The 19,229-nt window shown below is 41.6% G+C and overlaps 1 protein-coding gene across 1 annotated transcript in view; it reads left to right on the top strand.

The window, feature by feature from the left end:
- LOC134190073 (phosphorylase b kinase regulatory subunit alpha, liver isoform-like) overlaps positions 1 to 19,229 on the top strand; it is a 36,926-nt gene that overhangs the window by 10,374 nt on the left and 7,323 nt on the right. Inside the window, exons 5-8 of the mRNA XM_062658491.1 lie at positions 5,008 to 5,110; positions 8,526 to 8,636; positions 16,365 to 16,455; positions 16,523 to 16,601. Of these exons, the coding sequence (XP_062514475.1) occupies positions 5,008 to 5,110; positions 8,526 to 8,636; positions 16,365 to 16,455; positions 16,523 to 16,601 (384 nt within the window). The remainder of the gene's footprint in view (positions 1 to 5,007; positions 5,111 to 8,525; positions 8,637 to 16,364; positions 16,456 to 16,522; positions 16,602 to 19,229) is intronic.

Below are 19,229 nucleotides of genomic sequence, written 5' to 3'. Positions count from 1 at the left end.
AAACTAATATATTGTGCTTGCTGCATTGCAAGCAAGCAGAGCCTTCAGCAGTGAAAGAGGCAATACCTACTTCGGCTTAGTCTTGCAATGACAATACAAGATATGGTCAAAGTGCTGTTCCAGCCACCTACTACAGGTTGTGTATCTTTCCCAAAAAATACCATCAACAAAAACAGCAGAAAAGGCGTCGCATTTCCTGTTTATTTGAAACCAGTGCCAATGGTCTTATGAAGGCCGCACAACTATGCAAAAATTAAACATATTTATGCCAATGAGATTAAACACCAGCAACCTTACTACGCCTGCTTCACGAAATTGCTTGTCAGGCAGTTCGTGTTGATGATGGCGCCGTTTCTACATCAGAATCTGATGAAGAAAGCATTGCCAGCCGGCACTGAGGCATTTAGTGTAGTTGCCAAGTAACATTGTGCAGACACGCATACAAGAGCATAGACAGGTTATTTGGACCAAGATATTGCGAGATTTATTTGCAGAAGGAATCTTGAATTTTACATATCAGACAGAAAAACTGAAACAATGGTTGAGATGGCGTTTGGGGGTCAGCTGTCATTTTTGGTGCTCAAGAAATCAAAACCGAAGGAGAGATGGTATATGCATCAGACCTGGGAACGAGAGAATTGCTTCAAGCTCTACTAGAGTTGTCTTCAGTGCACAAATCTGAAGCATCCACTGTTTCTTCAGCTTCACTTGTTATTACACTCTCTGTCACACTATCTGTGGAATTGTATCACGTAACTATGAAGTTGCATTCGTTTGTGCTAAAGAATGAAATGCCTTGGCCACCCAGGGCCATTGATGTCACAGAAGAAACAGTAGAATTCCTAGCAATTTTTACAATTTTCTAGCGTGGATTCTAAGTGGAGGGAAAACTGCATGTGATTGTTGGACTGAACATGCACTCATTCCGAGTGGAGACTGATGCATGAATCCATTGATTAATAATGTCTTTTGCTCAAGATATAGTTTATGCAACACATAACGGCCGAGTTAAACACCCAAACATATTGCTTTATCCACTGCAATTTGTCAGCTCACGGGAAACACAACTATTCTTTTTCTGGTAAACAAATTCTGACATTGTATTGTATATATGGACGAAGTTGATATGGTGGTAGCAAAACAACTTCCTGGGGAGAGAGAGTTTATGTCATACATTTCCAGTAACATTTAGCTTGGCCAACTTTGCAGTCTTTTGCTTCGACAATAATGATATTATACAAGAGACGTTGTCTGGGAAAGGTACTACCCATTGTGCTAATGGCACATTGATACAGCGTAGTGCAAGTACTACTGTCACTGTTAAACTGCGTATCTTCCCTTAGCTTTATTGTAATTCTGAAACAAGTAGACATACGAACAGAAGACACTCTTCTTTGCCTCTCTGTAGCATAATGCCGGCCAGTATTGTGATTCTATACTTTGTCATCATCTCCAAATGTTGATAATGTGAACAAGTGTGAGCGGAGTGGCAAATGAGACTTTTTTGGATACTATTTTGCATAAGTAAACAGCACGGCGCTGCTGCAGGTAGAGATGTTGATGAAATGCAAACTCTCTCAGGTTGGAGCGGATTCAACGCTTAGCTTCAGAGTTAAGTACATCTCAGCACAAAACATTATTGGGTATTTGCCGGGTCATCAATGCTTTCCTGCGGAGTTGTCTACAGTCTATACTTTACTGCATCAATGTCTGGAAAAATTGCGTCTACTTCAGCAGAGGTTTGCAATAGTTACATTTGACAAAGCTATCTATACAAGGCCAGAGAAGTCAGAGTTTACCAGCGAGTTTGTCTGGAAAGCAATACAACAAAGGTGTTTGTGCTCACAAGATTGTTTTCGAAGCTTTGGGTCATCTTTGTTAGGAGCAGTTTGAAAAGTCTTTAGAACTATAATTGTGTCCGGTTGTTGACAGCAGTGCATAAAAAATAGCAGCTGACAATCACCAGTCAGCCTTGAAATGCTGTTTGTATCAAATGATGTTTGTATTTTGCGCACGCACAAAGGTCAATAGACAAAACTACTGCAAACTGGCTATTTAGGTGTCGAATGACAGGCACGGCAGCAGTGTAAGCTTTAAACAGTACAAATTTTTGGCACTCACTGTGAACGGAGTGCGCTTGGTTACTCTGAGAGAAGACGTGACTGCGGCAGATGTAACATACGGGAATGTGACGTGTGCTTTTTGGTCATGTGCAGAGCCTAAGGAACTCCGATCTGGCTCGAAGTGCGAGGTTTCTTCTCGAATTTTATCTAAACTGCAATGTTAGCACCTCAGTTTGAGGTTTTAGAAGAACTCTGAGAACTACATCTACAAAGCCTAGAATTTAGTTACCAGAGTCAGGGTCTAATGCAACCTCATACTGCAACGTCTTGATCGTTCCAATTCAGGCTATAGAGAGACTTTAATCAGCGTTGCCTTCAGTGCAAATTAGAGTGTCTTAAGTCCTCGTGGTTACTGAGTGTTTGAAAAGTGTACCCTTTTCGAAAGGATGCAATACACATGTCCGACCGTGACCCTGCACCTTTAAACCAACACACACGTCGAACGAACTACCAGTCGTATGTTTGGAAGCATGCCCAGCAAGCAACTCTCAACATGCCCAGTCCTGCTGTCTGGTCTGTCAGGTTGGGTTGTAAATGAGACATTACATTGCTATTCATATCTCAAGATAACTTGGTTGATGTTGTCTCGGGCACATCAATCACTATTGGAATTTGTTTCTTGTAGATGCCATACTGGCTGCAATACAGGTTTCTGCTCATCTTATGATTCCGGTTTGAGGTTCACAGATGTGTTCGGATGTTTTAATTGTAATAACAAAGATCACGAAGATTCCAATACTTTAGAATCGCAAGAAGTTACCATAGTATCCCATATTTTGCTCTGGGGTTTACCGGCATGCAGCAAAATGGGGGTCAAACAACTGCCTCTTAAAAGTGCCATCTGGCTCTGCCATCATGGATTACGTGCGTGATGTTAATTATCTATTGCCTTGCCTTTACCAGTACCACCAATTCCTCCAGCACTTACCTGCCCTATACTGGCATGCCGGTTTAGTTACCAGAACTGCCTCATGTAAGTTGTGGCCGACCCCACTTATAAGGGCCTGCAGCAAAATGCAGGTTAGTACAGTAGCTCCACTTTTGTGCTGTTGGACAAGGCAGCTTTAGCGTCTGACTCTGATGAAGAGGATTCAAAATTGGATTCAGGGTCTGATGATGATTGACTATAATACTTTTATTAATCACAGTCTAAAGTCTGTCGGCTGGTTTCATTGCTGAAGTCGGTATCTTAGCATAATATTAATGTTGCACAACAAGTTTACTCATTGCCTAATTACTAAATTGTGTAGTCTGAGTACAACTATATTGTCTGAAATAATGACATGTTATCTACATCACAGGAAACGCTGTAAAACCCAGGTTGTGCTCGTCTTGTAATGGTCTGGTGTCCAAGGCTTCTGCTACATAATTGTTCATGCTCTAGTGCAGGTGTCACACATTTCCATTGCTGTCGACTTTTAAATATTCATGTACTACAACATCTTGATACATTTTTAGTAGAAAATAGTGGTATACTTGGGGAGGATAAAATGAAATGACACACTACGGACTTCCACACAAGGACTAAGTGGAATGGAACGCAGAATGGTGCATAGAATTTGAGCAGGGCTGCTAGAACTTTGTGTCTGTGCTTGCGTAGACTGCTGACGATTGTCTCTCTACTGAATCTCTCTGAGTGCTGCTTGAATTCAGTGGTGGTTAACTCTCTACCCTTTTTATTAGACTTCGCTAGTCAAACTTGGTAAACACTACAGATTGCTGTGAAAGCCAAAAAGAGTAAAATTATGATGCACAAGTTTACAGAATTGTTTACTGGACTGGCAACAAATGAAAATACAAGGCATATTTTATGTTAAATCTCATGTGCTGCTGACCATTAGATTTTTGAAATGTGTATGGTTTACTATTACAACACTCTGAGATGAGATGACTTGTGTGCAATTGTATGATTTAAAGCTTGTCATTGAGCGAATGTTGTGTGGTCAAACAGTTCCACAACACGAGGATGGGGAGGTTGTGATATTATATTGTTATGAATGACTGTATTCAAGATGACTATTGTACTGTTTGTAACACATGTCTAAGCGGCAAGGTCACATCATAATGCTTCCCCCCTCCTCCTCGTGGAGTTTGGTGCGTTACGAAAAGTGACAGTTTGACACTTGTGTTATTGAATATATATAAGGAAATTAGGATGGGTTTGACAGAATGATATCAATTGAACTAACATACATAAACACTAATTAAGACGTATACTTTGCTCTCATCTAGATGTAGTATGTACTGTAATTAACACTATAATGTTTGATTTCTCTGTCGTCTTCTTCATCGTCTTCCTCCTCTTCTTCATCTGTCAGCCCTGTGTGTTCTTCTGCTTGTTCAAACGTAATCCTGTATGCACTGACGAGACACTTCACATTTCCTGGTGACTTTCATTTTGTATACACCAAGCTCATCGTACTGGCGTAGTACCGCTAGCTTTTAGTGATTGTGTATGACTTGCAACACTGCGAAGATCCATTCTCGCTACATTGTGGCTGTTCGACTTCTCTCTCTACTAGCTGGGCTTCGGGAGAAGCTGCATTCTCTAGGTCAACGTGTACCACTGAATCGAATTATGCACATGTGCAGTAGAATTTCCACGCATGTGTAGTTGCTTCCTCGCCATTACCGGCACTCCCTTGCACTATACCTGCATGTCGGTATTGTTACCAGACTCCGACAAGTATCTAGTAATCCTCGCTTATACCGGCATGCAGCTAACTGCATGGAAATACGGTAGAAAGGTTGTCTGCTGTTGTTGTTGTTGACCCAGATCGTCATCTTGAACAGTTACAGTGTAGTGTGGGGCACATTCCCCCTTATCCTTCAAGAATGCCGTTACACTACGCTGTTTGTTTACTGTTTGCTGTTTTTATAATAGCGGAGGTCGATGGTGATTGGCTCAGTGAGAAGGAGTCGGAGAGCTGCAAGTCGCTTTTTTGACGATGAGTTGGATGGAGCTGGCAGTCCAAAGAGCATTATGAGTATGTTGTATTTATTGTTTCATGAGAGATTGCTGTTGCATCTGTATGTCTTCAGTGCTAGTAGTTATGGCGATTATTTGCAGTTAGTCTTAAGTTCGGAAATATTGGTGTGTTTGCCCTAGCAGTAAAATGCTCATTACTACTTTTTATATACAGTAATCTCCCTCTTGAGAGACCACAAGGCCAGTGACCACCCTCATTTCCAACCATTAGAAACATGCACGGAAGCATGCTGCTTTGATTTCTAGCCGTCACCAGTGACCACCCCTCTAACATGACCAACGACCAGAGAAAATTGAACGTTGAACGATCGTCTCTTGGACGTGATTGCTATAGTCCTGTATGCCTATAGTTTCACGCACACAAAATGCGGCTCATGTGGTGGCTAGCCTCGACGCTAGAACATCTTCGCCTTACGTGGTGAAGTAATGTGCACGATTATGCATAGGAGTCACATGACCGGAAACGAAGTTGCCACTGTAAGGCGAAGATTGGCCTAGGGACACATTATGCATAAATACCCTCACGTGACTTATTATCCAATTAATCAATAATCTTCTTTCAATTACTTTAATGAAGTAAGCTCCTTCTGGTTCATCATCATCACCTCTCATTCCGTAACTACTGAGCAACCTGGGGAAAATGTTTCCAGCTGCATAGGCTACAGATCAAACGACAGCCTGCTGCAGATCAGCAGAACATTACAACTGTGGAAGAATCGACAAACACTTGCCACGCTATCGGCAATTGTAGACATGTAGTCTGCGCTTGTGCATGTGCCACTCTTTGGATGTAGAGGTCCTGAGAAGACATCTAGTCACAGAATCTTTGGAGGCACAGGTAAAATTACACTCGCAAATCGGCGCCAGACTTGTGTGCACACATAGACCTAGGTTTTCTTTCATTTTTCTTGCACTTCGATCGTTTGTTATGTGCCCACATTCTATTGCTAATTAACTAACTGACTTTACAGGCGCCGCCTAGCAATAATCATTAAGCTAATTTAATTGCATACATTATGTTTGAACAACCAATCGCAGCATGAGAATGCCCTAGTTTGTCGCGTGACATAGTGTGTCCCTAGGCCAATCTTACTGTGGCAAATTTCCGGTCATGTGACTCCTACGCATAATCGCATGCATTACTCCACCACGTAAGGCAAAGATGGCCTAGCGTCGAGGCTAGTGAATAACTGTGTCTGACAAATGTCCAAAACGAGAAAGATACTGACTCTAGAATGAAGAGTCTTGGTGCTGAAGAAGATCTATGAAGGAAACTCTTGCCATGCTGTAGCACTCGAAGTCAGAGTTGGCAAAACACAGCTTACAGAATATAGTGAAAGAAAGAGAAGAGATAATAAAGATTTGGGAAAGTGGAGAGGGGTGCATGGACAGAAAATACGGCACGCCCAGGTCTGTTTTTCTATGAGAGGCCACCCCTCTTTAAAGATCACCTGTGATGTGCACCTCAGGATGGTCTCTCAAGAGGGGAACTCTGTGTATTCATTACTACTCAATACTTCTGCATACAGCAAAGGTAGTAAGTAATCCGAGGAGGGTTACAGTAATGCCTGTGTGGATGGTGGGACCAATGCAGCACGTGCGCTCATTATTATCACTGGTGTTATTTATTTAGCATGCCAGATAATGACAATCCCATGTTCTAGTCAATGTGTCTAGCCCTTTCTCACGCCCAATGTTAATTAGCAGGTGCCAGTACCTGTGCGGCTGCTGTTCCATAACCTAAGCTAGCAGTGGAGGGATTAGCACTTTATTGCTTTTTCATTTTTGCAAGCACCAGTAGTAATACATGAACCTCCGTCTAGCAGTGCTTCAAATGAAAGCTACAAAGCAATAATATTCATTGGGAATAGCTTCTTGACTTGAGTTGAAATTGATTGAAACTTTTCTGTTGTCTCTAGTAGAGATTTGTAAGTTACTGTAGAGGTGGGTGTATAGTACTATTCCAAAGCACAAAGATACTGTAGTATTTGCGTATCTAGCTAATTATAGAATAGCATGTGACTGTGACGTAAGCATGCACTTGCCAGTACAGTTTTGACTAGGTAGTCGTTGACTGATAATTCTCTTCATTCTCTCACCTGTATTCCGTCTACTGTAACACGAGTTGAGTCTACAGTCAAGCTCCTGCTGTGTATACGCGTGCACTCTTGTTAAGGGACACAACAACTGGTGACAACACAATAGGCACATAGGGTTATTCCTATGTCTGCATCACGCAAAACTTCTAGCTCTAGAATTGCTATTCTAGCACAGGATTTGGTCAAACTTCCAATTTTCTCCAATGCTATAGCTACAGATTTTGCATGATTTGTCTATCGCTTTTACAGTCTAAATTGTGTATCTACATTATTATTAAAATACATAATAACTGTATCAATTTACATACAATATCTACGGTATCCGTAGTTGACGACACACGTTAGCAACGAAGTCCTGTACATGGCAGAAAGATTAAATGCTCCTAAATTTCCAGGTAGCGTCACTTGAAATATAACGTTCCTGTTGTTTCTGATCAAAAATTGACGTCTTTCTGGCTAAATTTCTCTCATGCTGAACAGCGCATAGTGATTGACTGCCCATGCCATTGTCTTTCGTCGCCGCGTGCGACACAAAAGAGAATGATGTGTCGTGATTGGTCACCGCTTGCATACTATACACTCCTAAGGTGTGACCCCATATTTGGTAATTTTTTGACATAGATAGTCAGATTTGGTGCAAATAGAACCCCATTAGTATACCGCTCCTCACAAGTCACGTAACTTCTTCGAAGTCCCGTCCCTTTGACTCGTAGTTTTCAATTACTGCCAAGTGTGCTTTTAGATGGTTGTAGTCATTGCTTCTAAATTGTACACAATATTTGTTTTCTAGACAATTTTATTATTAACATACATGCATGTATCTGCTGAAGTGATGAAGTCTGGTGAAGTAATACACCAGTTTTAGGAAACAGCTGTTTATCTAATCACATCAAATAAACATTACTTGAAAGTTGTGTATGTGGTTAAAGCCTTGTGAGTCAAGCTAAAGGGTACTGGTGATTTATAATTTGAGACTTGAAAGAAACTGGTCATTGACTAGGAAACAATACTTTTTAAAAGCATGTGTCTGTAGAATCTACTTCTTCTGGCTTGTGAAGATGTACTGCAGAACCTTTGTATGATCTCAACTTTCCTTGTATCCTGTAATTGCACGAAGAGCTTACTGCTGACTATAAGTTGCTGCAAAGTTGCGTTTTCATGTGGTCAACTCTATAACTTGGCTGTGTTTAATTGTCATTCTTAGATTTGAAATAGCTCTGTTTGTACTACTTGGTAATGATTTCTTCTGATCCAATATAATTTTAATTAAGCTGCGTGTGAGGTGCATGTTTATCAAATTGGATATTTTCCTAGATTTGTTGGCTTCACAAAGTCATGGTGGAAAGAGGAGAAGTTTGCATTTGAAACATTCTGCAAGTCCAGCTGAATTTCATTCTCGTAGTCTCTCTACGGGCAGTTATGGAGGTTAGTGGAAGGGTAACATGCTAGATAATACTTTTATCTTTATCGTGTGTGTGTGTGTGTGTGTCTAATTTTTAGATTATTTAATTTTTTAGTAATTGTGTCCTTACTGACAACACCAGTCTCTCTAAAATCAGTCTAGAATTAAGCAACCACAAAGCTACTGCAAACTAGTAATTTTTCTAAAAGTTTGTTCGTTGTGAAATGATGTCTTTGTGCTATATTTTCAATGTACGTAAACTGTTCAGTGTCCACAGACCAAGAGACTCAGCAACAAGTGGTTCAAAAATGCTTTTTGTTGTGGATACCATCATTTGATGCTGTAAGACTTTTCATCTTCTCCAGTTTCTGCTGCTGCTTCTGCATAACATGCTGCTTGTGCTGAGTAAGACGGTTGTAGCGAGTTCCTCACAGTTGCATTGAAATATGTTGGTAAACCATGTTGAAAGTTGAGATGGAATATGTTGCCTAGTCTCTTCTCTGATCCCTGGAACAACACTGCTCATGTCGACAGCAGGAATCGTCAACCAATAATGTGTTAAAAAAAGATCACGTCACAGAGGGCATCATGGTGTTTTATTATCAGACTAGCCTTACCCCACCCTATGAGCAGTAGCAATTTAACTTTGCCTGTTTACACGTATTAGGTGAAGAAAACGCAAAAATGAACTTTTTGCTAGTCCACCACTTGCCGTCTTCAAGTGTCTTCTCCAGGTGCAGGGACGATATGCATGTGATAGAACAGCAACAGCTCTCTGCATGAATCTACAGATTCGACAACGTCTTTCGCTACAGAATTCTACAAGCCATGCTGTGGATTCCATTTACTCAAGAAAAAACTGGCAGACCAACACAAAGTAGAGCAATCTTCTTTGATTCATTGGTGTGATACGCAATATGAATAACTGGAATGCTTTGACAAGCGGTAACCCCAGCTAAACACGCTCTAACCCTACTTTTTAACAGGGCTTGGATAACCCTGCTCTAACCCACATTCCTGTCGTGGACAGAATGACAGAAATGAGTGGGAATCGCAAATACGGAGGACAATTGCAGAGACGTTTGTGTCATCTGGGCAACTACTACTGAGTACGACGCGTCCTACTGAGTGGACAGGAGTCTATAGTAGCCACTTTTAGCCTGATTGCTTCGAGATATGTACAGCCAGGTCTATTCAAGGACTTGGTCTGGGTTGTAGAAGAGCGAAATTGAGGCCACCATTTTCCATCTACCTGCCTCCACACTTCAAGGTCGCAGCACTCTGGAACCTTCGCAAAAGAAAAGGAGAGCCATATTTTGAGAAGCGGGAGGGTAAGGAAGACTCCCGTGCAGGACTAAAAGTACTGCAAATGGCTGGAGAGGTCAAACTCGTGATGACTATAGATAGATAGACTCACCTCTTGATCATCATATGTAGTGAATGCAGTTGTATGCGTTACAGTATACTGTACAGTGAAGTTGAACCTTGTGTCAACTTGAATTCAACTACGAACTTCAAGTCATTCTGTTCTCTTTCTCACAGCAATAGAGTTTGCATGAACTCACCAGTACATTGTGCCACTATTGTTGCTTGTATTCCACATTATTATCGCATCATTATTTGAGGCAACCTCAAATACGCTTTGACAGCACACACACTCCACACGAGTACGTATCCATCATCTCACAACGATCGCAGCTGCACCTGTGATGGTTGTGTACTTACCTGGATATGCATCGATTACGTTTGCTAACTCCTACTTCTACTTGCGATGATGACAGGCTATCGGATAGCCTGCCCTCTTCTTCGTCCGCTTCCAAGGCAGCAGGCAATCTCAAAGCTTCAGAGACACTGTCACTGAACTCAAACCTGTATGTCTAATCACTATATATTGGCTCCAGTAGATCTTCATCCTGCAATTCATGCGATGACAGAACGTTATCATCGCGTAAAAACTTCCAGAGGGCTCTTCAGAAGACTCGCTGTTGCTGCCGTCGCCTTCACCCTAGCACCGTTGCCTTGGATATGAATCGTTGTTGCATGATGGATTGAAACGGTCTGTGTGCGTAGAACCTTCATTATCGTATGGAGTAAATACTGGTGATGTGGAGGGCTTGGAAGACGATAAAAGTGCAGCTGTAGAATAGGTGGAGCTGTCTAACTGTGAGCCTGTCGCCAGTGAGACGCCATCACTGGTAGCACCCAAAGACGATCAAAACAAACGACTTCTTGATTTATCATGGTATTATTATACAGTCTAGGATGATATTACAAGTCATGTAATGGAATTTTGTTTAGGTGTCATTGTAGTTGCTGACCTCTGGTCGTCAGTGTGGGTGTTGCCGGGACATGTAGTAGGAAGTAATTGACAAAATTGCATCACTGAACACCCAGGATTCTCTGGCATCTGCGTAGATGTGTGAGCTCTACAGACTGCATACAGCAGGACTATGGCATTACACAAATCTGATCTTTCTCAACAACAATGCAGACTTCAACAACGCATTTCTGTACTACACAAGAGATATACATATATACACTGTACTTCTTACCATCAATTAGCAATATGATGTAAACTGGCTGTCATGCCTGTTGTCAGCAGCTAGAAGATTCTGTACCACCATAGAAATTGCTCAGTGTCTCATAGTTGTAATCAAATTAATTCATCACTACAGTCACCCTACCACTATAACAATAAACTCTATAGCAATATTACCTTTATTACCAATAGAGCTGCTGAAACCAAAATTTCCCGATACCGTACAATACAAAACTTTACTTCTATAACGATATTTTTATAACAATATTACCCCTATTTTGATTTCTGCCGCTGGAACGAAATGCGTCTGTAGTAGTATAATGATATTCATTGATATTAATGTGCTAAAAGTGCGCACAGTACTTGGAGGCACTTAAAAATGCAAGCTGCGCATGTGCATTGCAACAAACATTGAGTCAAGTGCTGCTGCGGGGGGATGCGGAATCTCGAGTGGGAGAGGAAGGTTCGACTGATCACGTGCCTCTTTCTGCAGATGCCCATAAGAAGAAGAGAAGGATTGCCTTCTCCGTTGCAGAGAAAGCAATGCTGGTAAAGTGGAGTCGTATGGCACCAAGACCTAGCCAGAAAGAACTGCAGTCGTGGTTTAAAGACACTTGTGGTAAAGACATTGCCCAAGGCACTCTTTATGGGATTCTAAAGGAAAGTGATAAGTGGCTACATCATGAGGAAACCGCCTTGTCTGCTAGAGATAAGCAGAAAAAGAAGCAGCGATCTTACAATGTTGAAGAACTAGAAGAATTGTTGTACACATGGTTTCTTCACATGGAAGCTAAACGAGCTCCATTGACTGATTTACCTCTGTAACAATATTATTGATGTTAGCATGAAACAGAGATATTGTTATAGGGATAGGGTGACTTTATATGTACATTTCTGTAAAGTCTATAAACAACCTACTCTCTTCTTTCATGTTTTCGTATGCCAATTTCTTCTTTCGTGGTGTTTGACTTTTCTAACTGCTCAGCCTTTGCACTGTCTCAATCAGTATGCACGGCATTCGGTCTCAATTTTGCTGCTCTGCAGCCTAAACCACAATGCTCATATAATCCTGGCTTATCTTCAAAGAAGTCTGCTTCGAAAGAACGACTACACAAGATGGAAGAATCAGTTGTGGCTTCCCAGCGATCTCTCATTTGTCTGACTTGTTTTGCCCACTTTTATTTTTGTTCGGGGTCTTTGGAAACTGAAGGAGCCTCACACCTTTTTTCGCTGTACATTATTATTATAGCACCCAGCTGCCACACATCGTTGAACTATTCTAACCGTAGCATACGCTCGAGTCTTGTGCGTTACCTATTTAACTCTGCGCTAACTCACAGCCATTCTCACTTATACGTCATATGTACACGCTCCAAATCTACTTCTCAAAACCGGATGCAATAAAAATTTTCTTACAGAAATCTTGATTTTTAAAATCTAAAGCATTTTCCGGGTATGTACACTTTTAGAACTATCATATAGAAATTTACATTTAAAATGGTCTTTTATTTTTGCATGTCAGTGGCCTTTAAGTATGCTTGTCCCAACTAAAAACATCATCTATCTCTAAATTTAAACGTTGTAAAACCACTCTTGCATTATATGACCACTAGCCTTACCCCGCCATATGGGCGGTAGCAATTTAAGTTTGCTGCGCAGTTACACTTATTAGGCAAAGAAAACGCAAAAAATGAACTTTCACCAGTCGTCCATTGTTCGGCAAGTTTTCAATGTTCTAAATTGTTAGAATAATAATTGTTAGTGTGCGCTAGCATTTGTATAACTGCGCTTACTTAGTGTGTGTTAGAACGTACCATACATGTCATAGTACTCTATGTATCTTACACTCCAGCCAGCACAATTTTCACTCTACACATTTGCTGTTGTCATTGTATTTACTCGAGCCAGAGCTTTGTCTCTAGCATCCTCATCTGTGACTCCTCCCACATAATAAACGTCATGCATGATCTATTCGTGGAGAATGACACCACTTCCACGAAGAAGACCCACCTTCTGTAACACATGGACAGACGCATGCATGCACAAGTAACCCGGTGAGCTGACTTACTCCGACTTCAGCGGGCGCATTTTGGACTCTACCAGTTGTGGGAATTAGAGAATGGCGTACAGTGGCAGGCGAGTGCATGTCATATCTGCATACTCGATTATTTGAATAAACAAACTCAAGCACATCTCATTTCAGGCTGCCAAAGTCTCGTTTCTGGCCGTCGTAAGCAGTCTAGGCAAAATCCGACTCGACAGTTTGTCTCGGATGGCCAAACTCGACTGGGCCGCCGCGTATCACAACGATCTGAGACCGGCATCGTGTCAGTCAGCGTGTTACAGATATACATATACAGACGGAAGCTGGGGTTGGCATATTATAGTATAGGATAATTTGACATATAATTTTTGTAATGAGTTGTTTAAAGACTTTAAAACATCATGCGACTCATTGCAGTAGAATCTTGAGACTGTAACCAAACCCTAAGATTGTTGAGTATAAGACGTCAATGTTTTTCCAGAACCTAAATTTGCATGCAACACACCCTAACATTAATCCTAACCCCAACCCTAAACCAAACCCTAAGATTGTTGAGTATAAGGCACCAATGTTTTTCCGAAACCTAAATTTGCATGCGATACACCCTAACTAATCCTAACCCTAATATAACAATAGCAACAACAATAATAAAGACAATAATAATAGAAATATAAAACATACGTTCAGTGCTTCCTGGCGGTCATTGATATCCACTAGGCGTGCTGTATTGAGTTTGCGGTCACCATAATGCCTGCAATATATTGAATTGGCTAGTCATTGATCGCTATGTGGACTACACAGAAACATGTACCCTGCTGGGCTCACCTGCCGGGTTGGTGGGCGCCCAGATGGGGGTAAAGACCCCACTTGCCCATTATGGAGGGGCATAACGACACAGTCACCAGGCTTAGTGATTAGTGACAATGGCTACCACTCCATGGTTTGGGGGTTCAAACCCCAGTGACGACAGTAAATTATGAAACTTATCTGTCTTCTTTTTCATGTTTCTCTAGCTTTGTCCATGAGACTATGACTTGTTTCAGTCATTGGGGAGTTTCTGTGGTCTGGCGAACGGTCCATTGGCGACGTTCAGCGCTTTCCTGGGGTCATTGATATCCACTAGGCATGCTGTACCGAGTTCGTAGTCACCGTAATGCCTGCAATCTATATCGAATTGTCTAGTCATTGATTGGTGTGTGGACTACACAGAAACATGTACCCTGCTGGGCTCACCTGCCGGGTTGGTGGGCACCCAGATGGGGTAAAGACCCCATTTGCTCATCATGGAGTGGCATAACAACACATGACATAATCAATAATAGACAACGACTTCCATGGACACAAACATGATGCTGACCTTGGATTGTGCCCTCTGACGCTACATCGGATGGAGTCACAAGCTGGAAGGAGAGAAAGAGCAAGATCCACCTCGTCCGCAAGAGGTAAGTAACCCTCGGCGATGAGATAGGAGATAATTGACCATAGAGTCGCACAGGGCCGAGCTGACAAGGATGACAGAGCCTCACCGTTTGAGGGGCCGTACTGTCTGTGGGTGCCCTACTAAAAGATAGGTATTGACATACCGGTGGTCCCTCGAGGACCTGGTGCTGATAGCACTTGCTAACCCTTTTGTTAACCCGAATCCTAAGCCTAGTCTTAACCCTAACTCTCAAAGTACCCAGAAAACTAGACATCCACGATTTGTCCTTGTCCACGGTTTGTCCATAGCCATGCTTTGCGCATGATATATCGTCTTTGTGTGGTTGTGGCTTGGAATACCAGTTTTCCATATTCTCTGCAATCAAAACGTTGCTCTCGCAGACGTGTTTTTTGGATGTACATGGTGATCATCTTTTAGGCTATGACAATGGCAACCTAAGAATTAGATGGCACAACGCTCCAGCTGAAGTGATTTTTCAGGCGTTATTAAACGATAATACAAGCTGTTGAATGGAACAAAAAAATGCAATGTGAAAGACATAGCTTTGAAGTTAGCATGACATACGTAGTATTTCCACTTCTGCATGGCACAAGAAGATGCCAAGTCATACCATTATATTATGTATTTTATTGCTGGATGTGTACACTGTCATTATGTGGTTTAATCAATATGTTAATGGTGGTAGACCGGGAGACGTTTACCATCCAGATTTTGAGCAAGAACGCCCCACTTATTTCAACATCACTGTAAGAAACTCCTTGCAGCTGAAGCAGGAGAGGACGCAAAATACAATTTACACCAAACATCTGTAACAGCAGCAGGTGGAATATTCTACCCTATCGTGGTTGAACGGCCTCTGGTCGTCTCACAACCTTGATGTTTTGAAATCAATTACACGGAGATCAGCACTGCATAACCACCTGACCGTTAGCCAAGCCACCTTGTACCTCCATCAACAGTTGTCCATCAAACTTTGGCTTTATAATTCTAAGATGGTTTTAGAGAGACTAGCATTGGACAGTAGTGACGATATGTTTGGGTTACTTTGAGATAGTTGTGTTGGGGTTGGGGTTGGGAAAACTATAGTAGACTAAAGGAAAAAATTATATATATATATATATATAGTGTGTGTGTGTGTGTGTGTGTGTGTGTGTGTGTGTGTGTGTGTGTGTGTGTGAGTGTGTGTGTGTGTGTGTGTGTGTGTGTGTGTGTGTGTGTGTTTGTCAGTGATAAATTTCCTTCAGCCTTCATATATAGTAGAGGCAGCAAACCGTGCTGGAGCAGCAGCAGAAGCTGGGGTTTGGAGAAGGACATTCGTCATGAAGACATGGTTGACGCTACTGGAAGTTTATTTAAACCACTCGTTGTTGAGACTTTTGGTCCATGGCATCCTCACAGCATGCACATATTGAAGATGATTGCAGGGAAGATGGCATTCATCGTTGTCAAACTGTTAGTAGAATGCTAATGTTTCTTTGTCAACAGCTTTCTGTCAAAGCTTTGGCTTTTTATTGCTATACTAATTCTAGAATGTTTATCTCTAAATAGTAGAGACTCAGTTGTTGGAAATATTGTTTAATGGTTATACATATGCATGAATAGTCATGCCATTGAAAATATAGTATAATGTACATATAAAAAATTAAATATATATTAGCGTCTTGCTTAGGTCTAAATGTTGATCACAGTTATATTCAATACAGTCTTCAAATTGTGTTGCATTTTAGGTGTTCAAATGGATGACTTGCTGGAGCAGTTGGCCGTTGCTGACTCATTGCAAGACCAAGCTGACATCTTGTACTGTATCTATTTACAGAAGTGAGATTTTATGAAGTATTTAACTGCTGAAGGGCAATCAAAAGATCTGTTGGTGTTATGCTGTCAGAGGTTTGCACTTTGATTGTAAGCTCAATGAAGAGGAGGGATGCACTGTAGGAGTTCTATATGAAGAGATCTATGAGAGGGTTGGTTTTGCAGCAAATCAAATTAAGTGTTGTTTACATGAGTTGCTTACATACATTTATACTAGCTGTGACCATGGTAACAGTATATTTTAGAGTAGCATTATATAATGTCTGTCTGCATGTAGTTTGTCTTATTACTAAGAAAGAGAATGGCACTTTGAATCTGCTCACACGCCAAAATGTGCCTGTTTAATTAGTGGTTATAAACATAGTGTGTACAGACTTCATTTTGAAGGTTTATTTACCTGAATTTTTTTGTGTTACCCTGTACTAAAGGCATGCTTTAAGCGTGGGGTTCAGCAGCCTATACCCTCCCTGTGTTAAAGGCATGCTTTTAAGCATGGGCTCAGCAGCCTATACCCTTATATCTTGAGGTGTCCAAGGCTAGTCTCATACTTGCCTCACAAGCCAGGCTCTTTTGCACAGTTGAGCTAAACACATGTGAATCACACGAGGAGGAGGAGCTTTTGCCGGAATTGCTCCAGAGCGAGAAGAGCCTGTTCGCTTTCGAGAACGTCATAGTGACATGGGACCCCGGATCCGGTTTCATAGCTTGGATAAAGCTAATTCGATTTCCTAAAGAGCTCGTTATTGCGTTTGACACATAAAGCGGAGAGGAAACCCTTCTCGGAGAGCGCTTGAACACGAAAGCCAGTGAAGCTGTTGATGGACAAAGTGCTGGTGAATAATGAGCCCAGGAATGGCCTACATGGGACTGGTCCGCTGAATCTACACTCTCCAGCAACGTTTCTTTTTACTGAACTCATCTGCAGGTTTGTGCGAATTGAAACCGACGTAGCAGTGTTCACCACTCTTTCGTGTCTACTCTGACATCTATAGTCTGTGGGGGAATGGTGTGAGAACTGCGGCCCTGTTTCACTCAACGGTTCATCAAAGAATTGGCATACAGCTTGTTGACCTCTTCAGGCGGGAACGGAGTCCACGTCATGATCATTGGCATGTATTGCTAACACAGTCTATCTGACGGTACTTTCGACTCAGCAAGCAGCTGTTTTGTACGATATTGGCTCTTCTCACGGTGAACTGGAAACATCTAGGCGTGGGAAAACAGCAGTGCAGTGGACCTACCATGTTCAGGAAGTGTAGAGTCGACTCGTAGTTGCATGCGTTGTGTACTACGTACGACTTGTTTCAATGCACGGACTCTGATTGCTACATATATACACTAACCGCGTACAATGAGTTCCTTTCTCAAACTATCGCGCTGCAGATCTAGGTTCGGCGGTGCACTGTTGGCCAAACTGAATTGCTGAAAAGGAGTCGTGACACTGCAGAATATTACATGGCTGAGCTGTTTAGATATGTACTAGAAGCGAACAATGATGTCAACTACGTACTTTACGCAAAACAAGCAAGTGCATGAAGCATGTTAACTGAACTTTCATAGCAACATGCTTAGCTAATCGAATTAGCCTTATCCAAGCTATGAAACCAAATCCGGGGTCCCACGCCACTATGACGTTTTCGAAAGCGACCAGGCTCTTCTCGTGCTTGAGCAATTCCGGCAAAAGCTCCTCCTCCTTGTGTGATTCATGTGTGTTTAGCTCCTCGACTGTGCGGAAGAGCCTGGCTTGCCAGGCTAGTCTCATACCGTGACATGTAAGTCTGGGTGTGTAAGGTTTACCTTGTCTGTAAGGATCATGCATGTTTACTTGCAAGAAGTCATGCTCTCACTTTACTAACCCTCACTTATAAGGGCATATGCTTGTAAGTAGGGTAATACGGTATTGGTGACACAGAATAATGTTGCGTGCATACAGGATGTGTGTGCAAGATGTAGATGTTACATAGTGTATGAGATGAAATATTGGTGGAAATTAATTTTGGCATTTTAAGAAAAAAGTATTGGTTGATTTTGTATTAGTGATTTCATATCCTGGACTATTGATATTTACTATTTACAATCTCTACAGTTGTGCCGAAATGTAAGTGAACCCCTATGCATTTTTAGACATCTCAGCTTTTCGTAAATTTTTTAGCAAATTCATAGCAACATTTGACGTGTGCAGAAGCGGAGCTGTTTAGTGATAGCATTTGTAGAGATACTGAGCATTTTCCTTCAACTAAACGTAGAAGAATCAGCCTTTGTCGAAAGCCAGTCTTTGCAAACAATATATTTGATTAACAAAGTGAAACAGACGTAAATTGTCCTTCCTTTTCAACATTTAGAATGTACTGCAAACCCACAATTTGAATTGCACTAGAACGATACAAATCAAAGCAATGTTGACAAAGTAAACAATAACTTCTACTTTGTTTTCTCCTTTTGCTAATGCCCAGATCAAAAGAATTGTGGGAACGAGTCCAGAAGCAAGTCTTGGAGGCTCACAAGGCTGGAAAGGGTTACAAAAAGATCTCCAAACTGTACAGAATTCATCTGTCAACAGTTAGGCAAATTGTGTACAAGTGGCGTTTGTTCAAAACAACAGCAACCTTGCATCACAGTGGGCAACCTCCTAAGATTACCCCAAGGAACAGACGAAAACTTGTACTTGAAGTCACAAAGAGTCCCTGTGTTTTGTCAAACAAACTGCAGGAATCATTGCAAGCTGCTGGTGTCGATGTTCATTGCACAACTATTCGAAAAACATTGAACAAAGTGGAGCC

This window comes from Corticium candelabrum, chromosome 14 (assembly GCF_963422355.1).
Source record: "Corticium candelabrum chromosome 14, ooCorCand1.1, whole genome shotgun sequence".
NCBI lineage: Eukaryota > Metazoa > Porifera > Homoscleromorpha > Homosclerophorida > Plakinidae > Corticium > Corticium candelabrum.
This window is presented reverse-complemented; position numbering and strand designations above follow the sequence as displayed.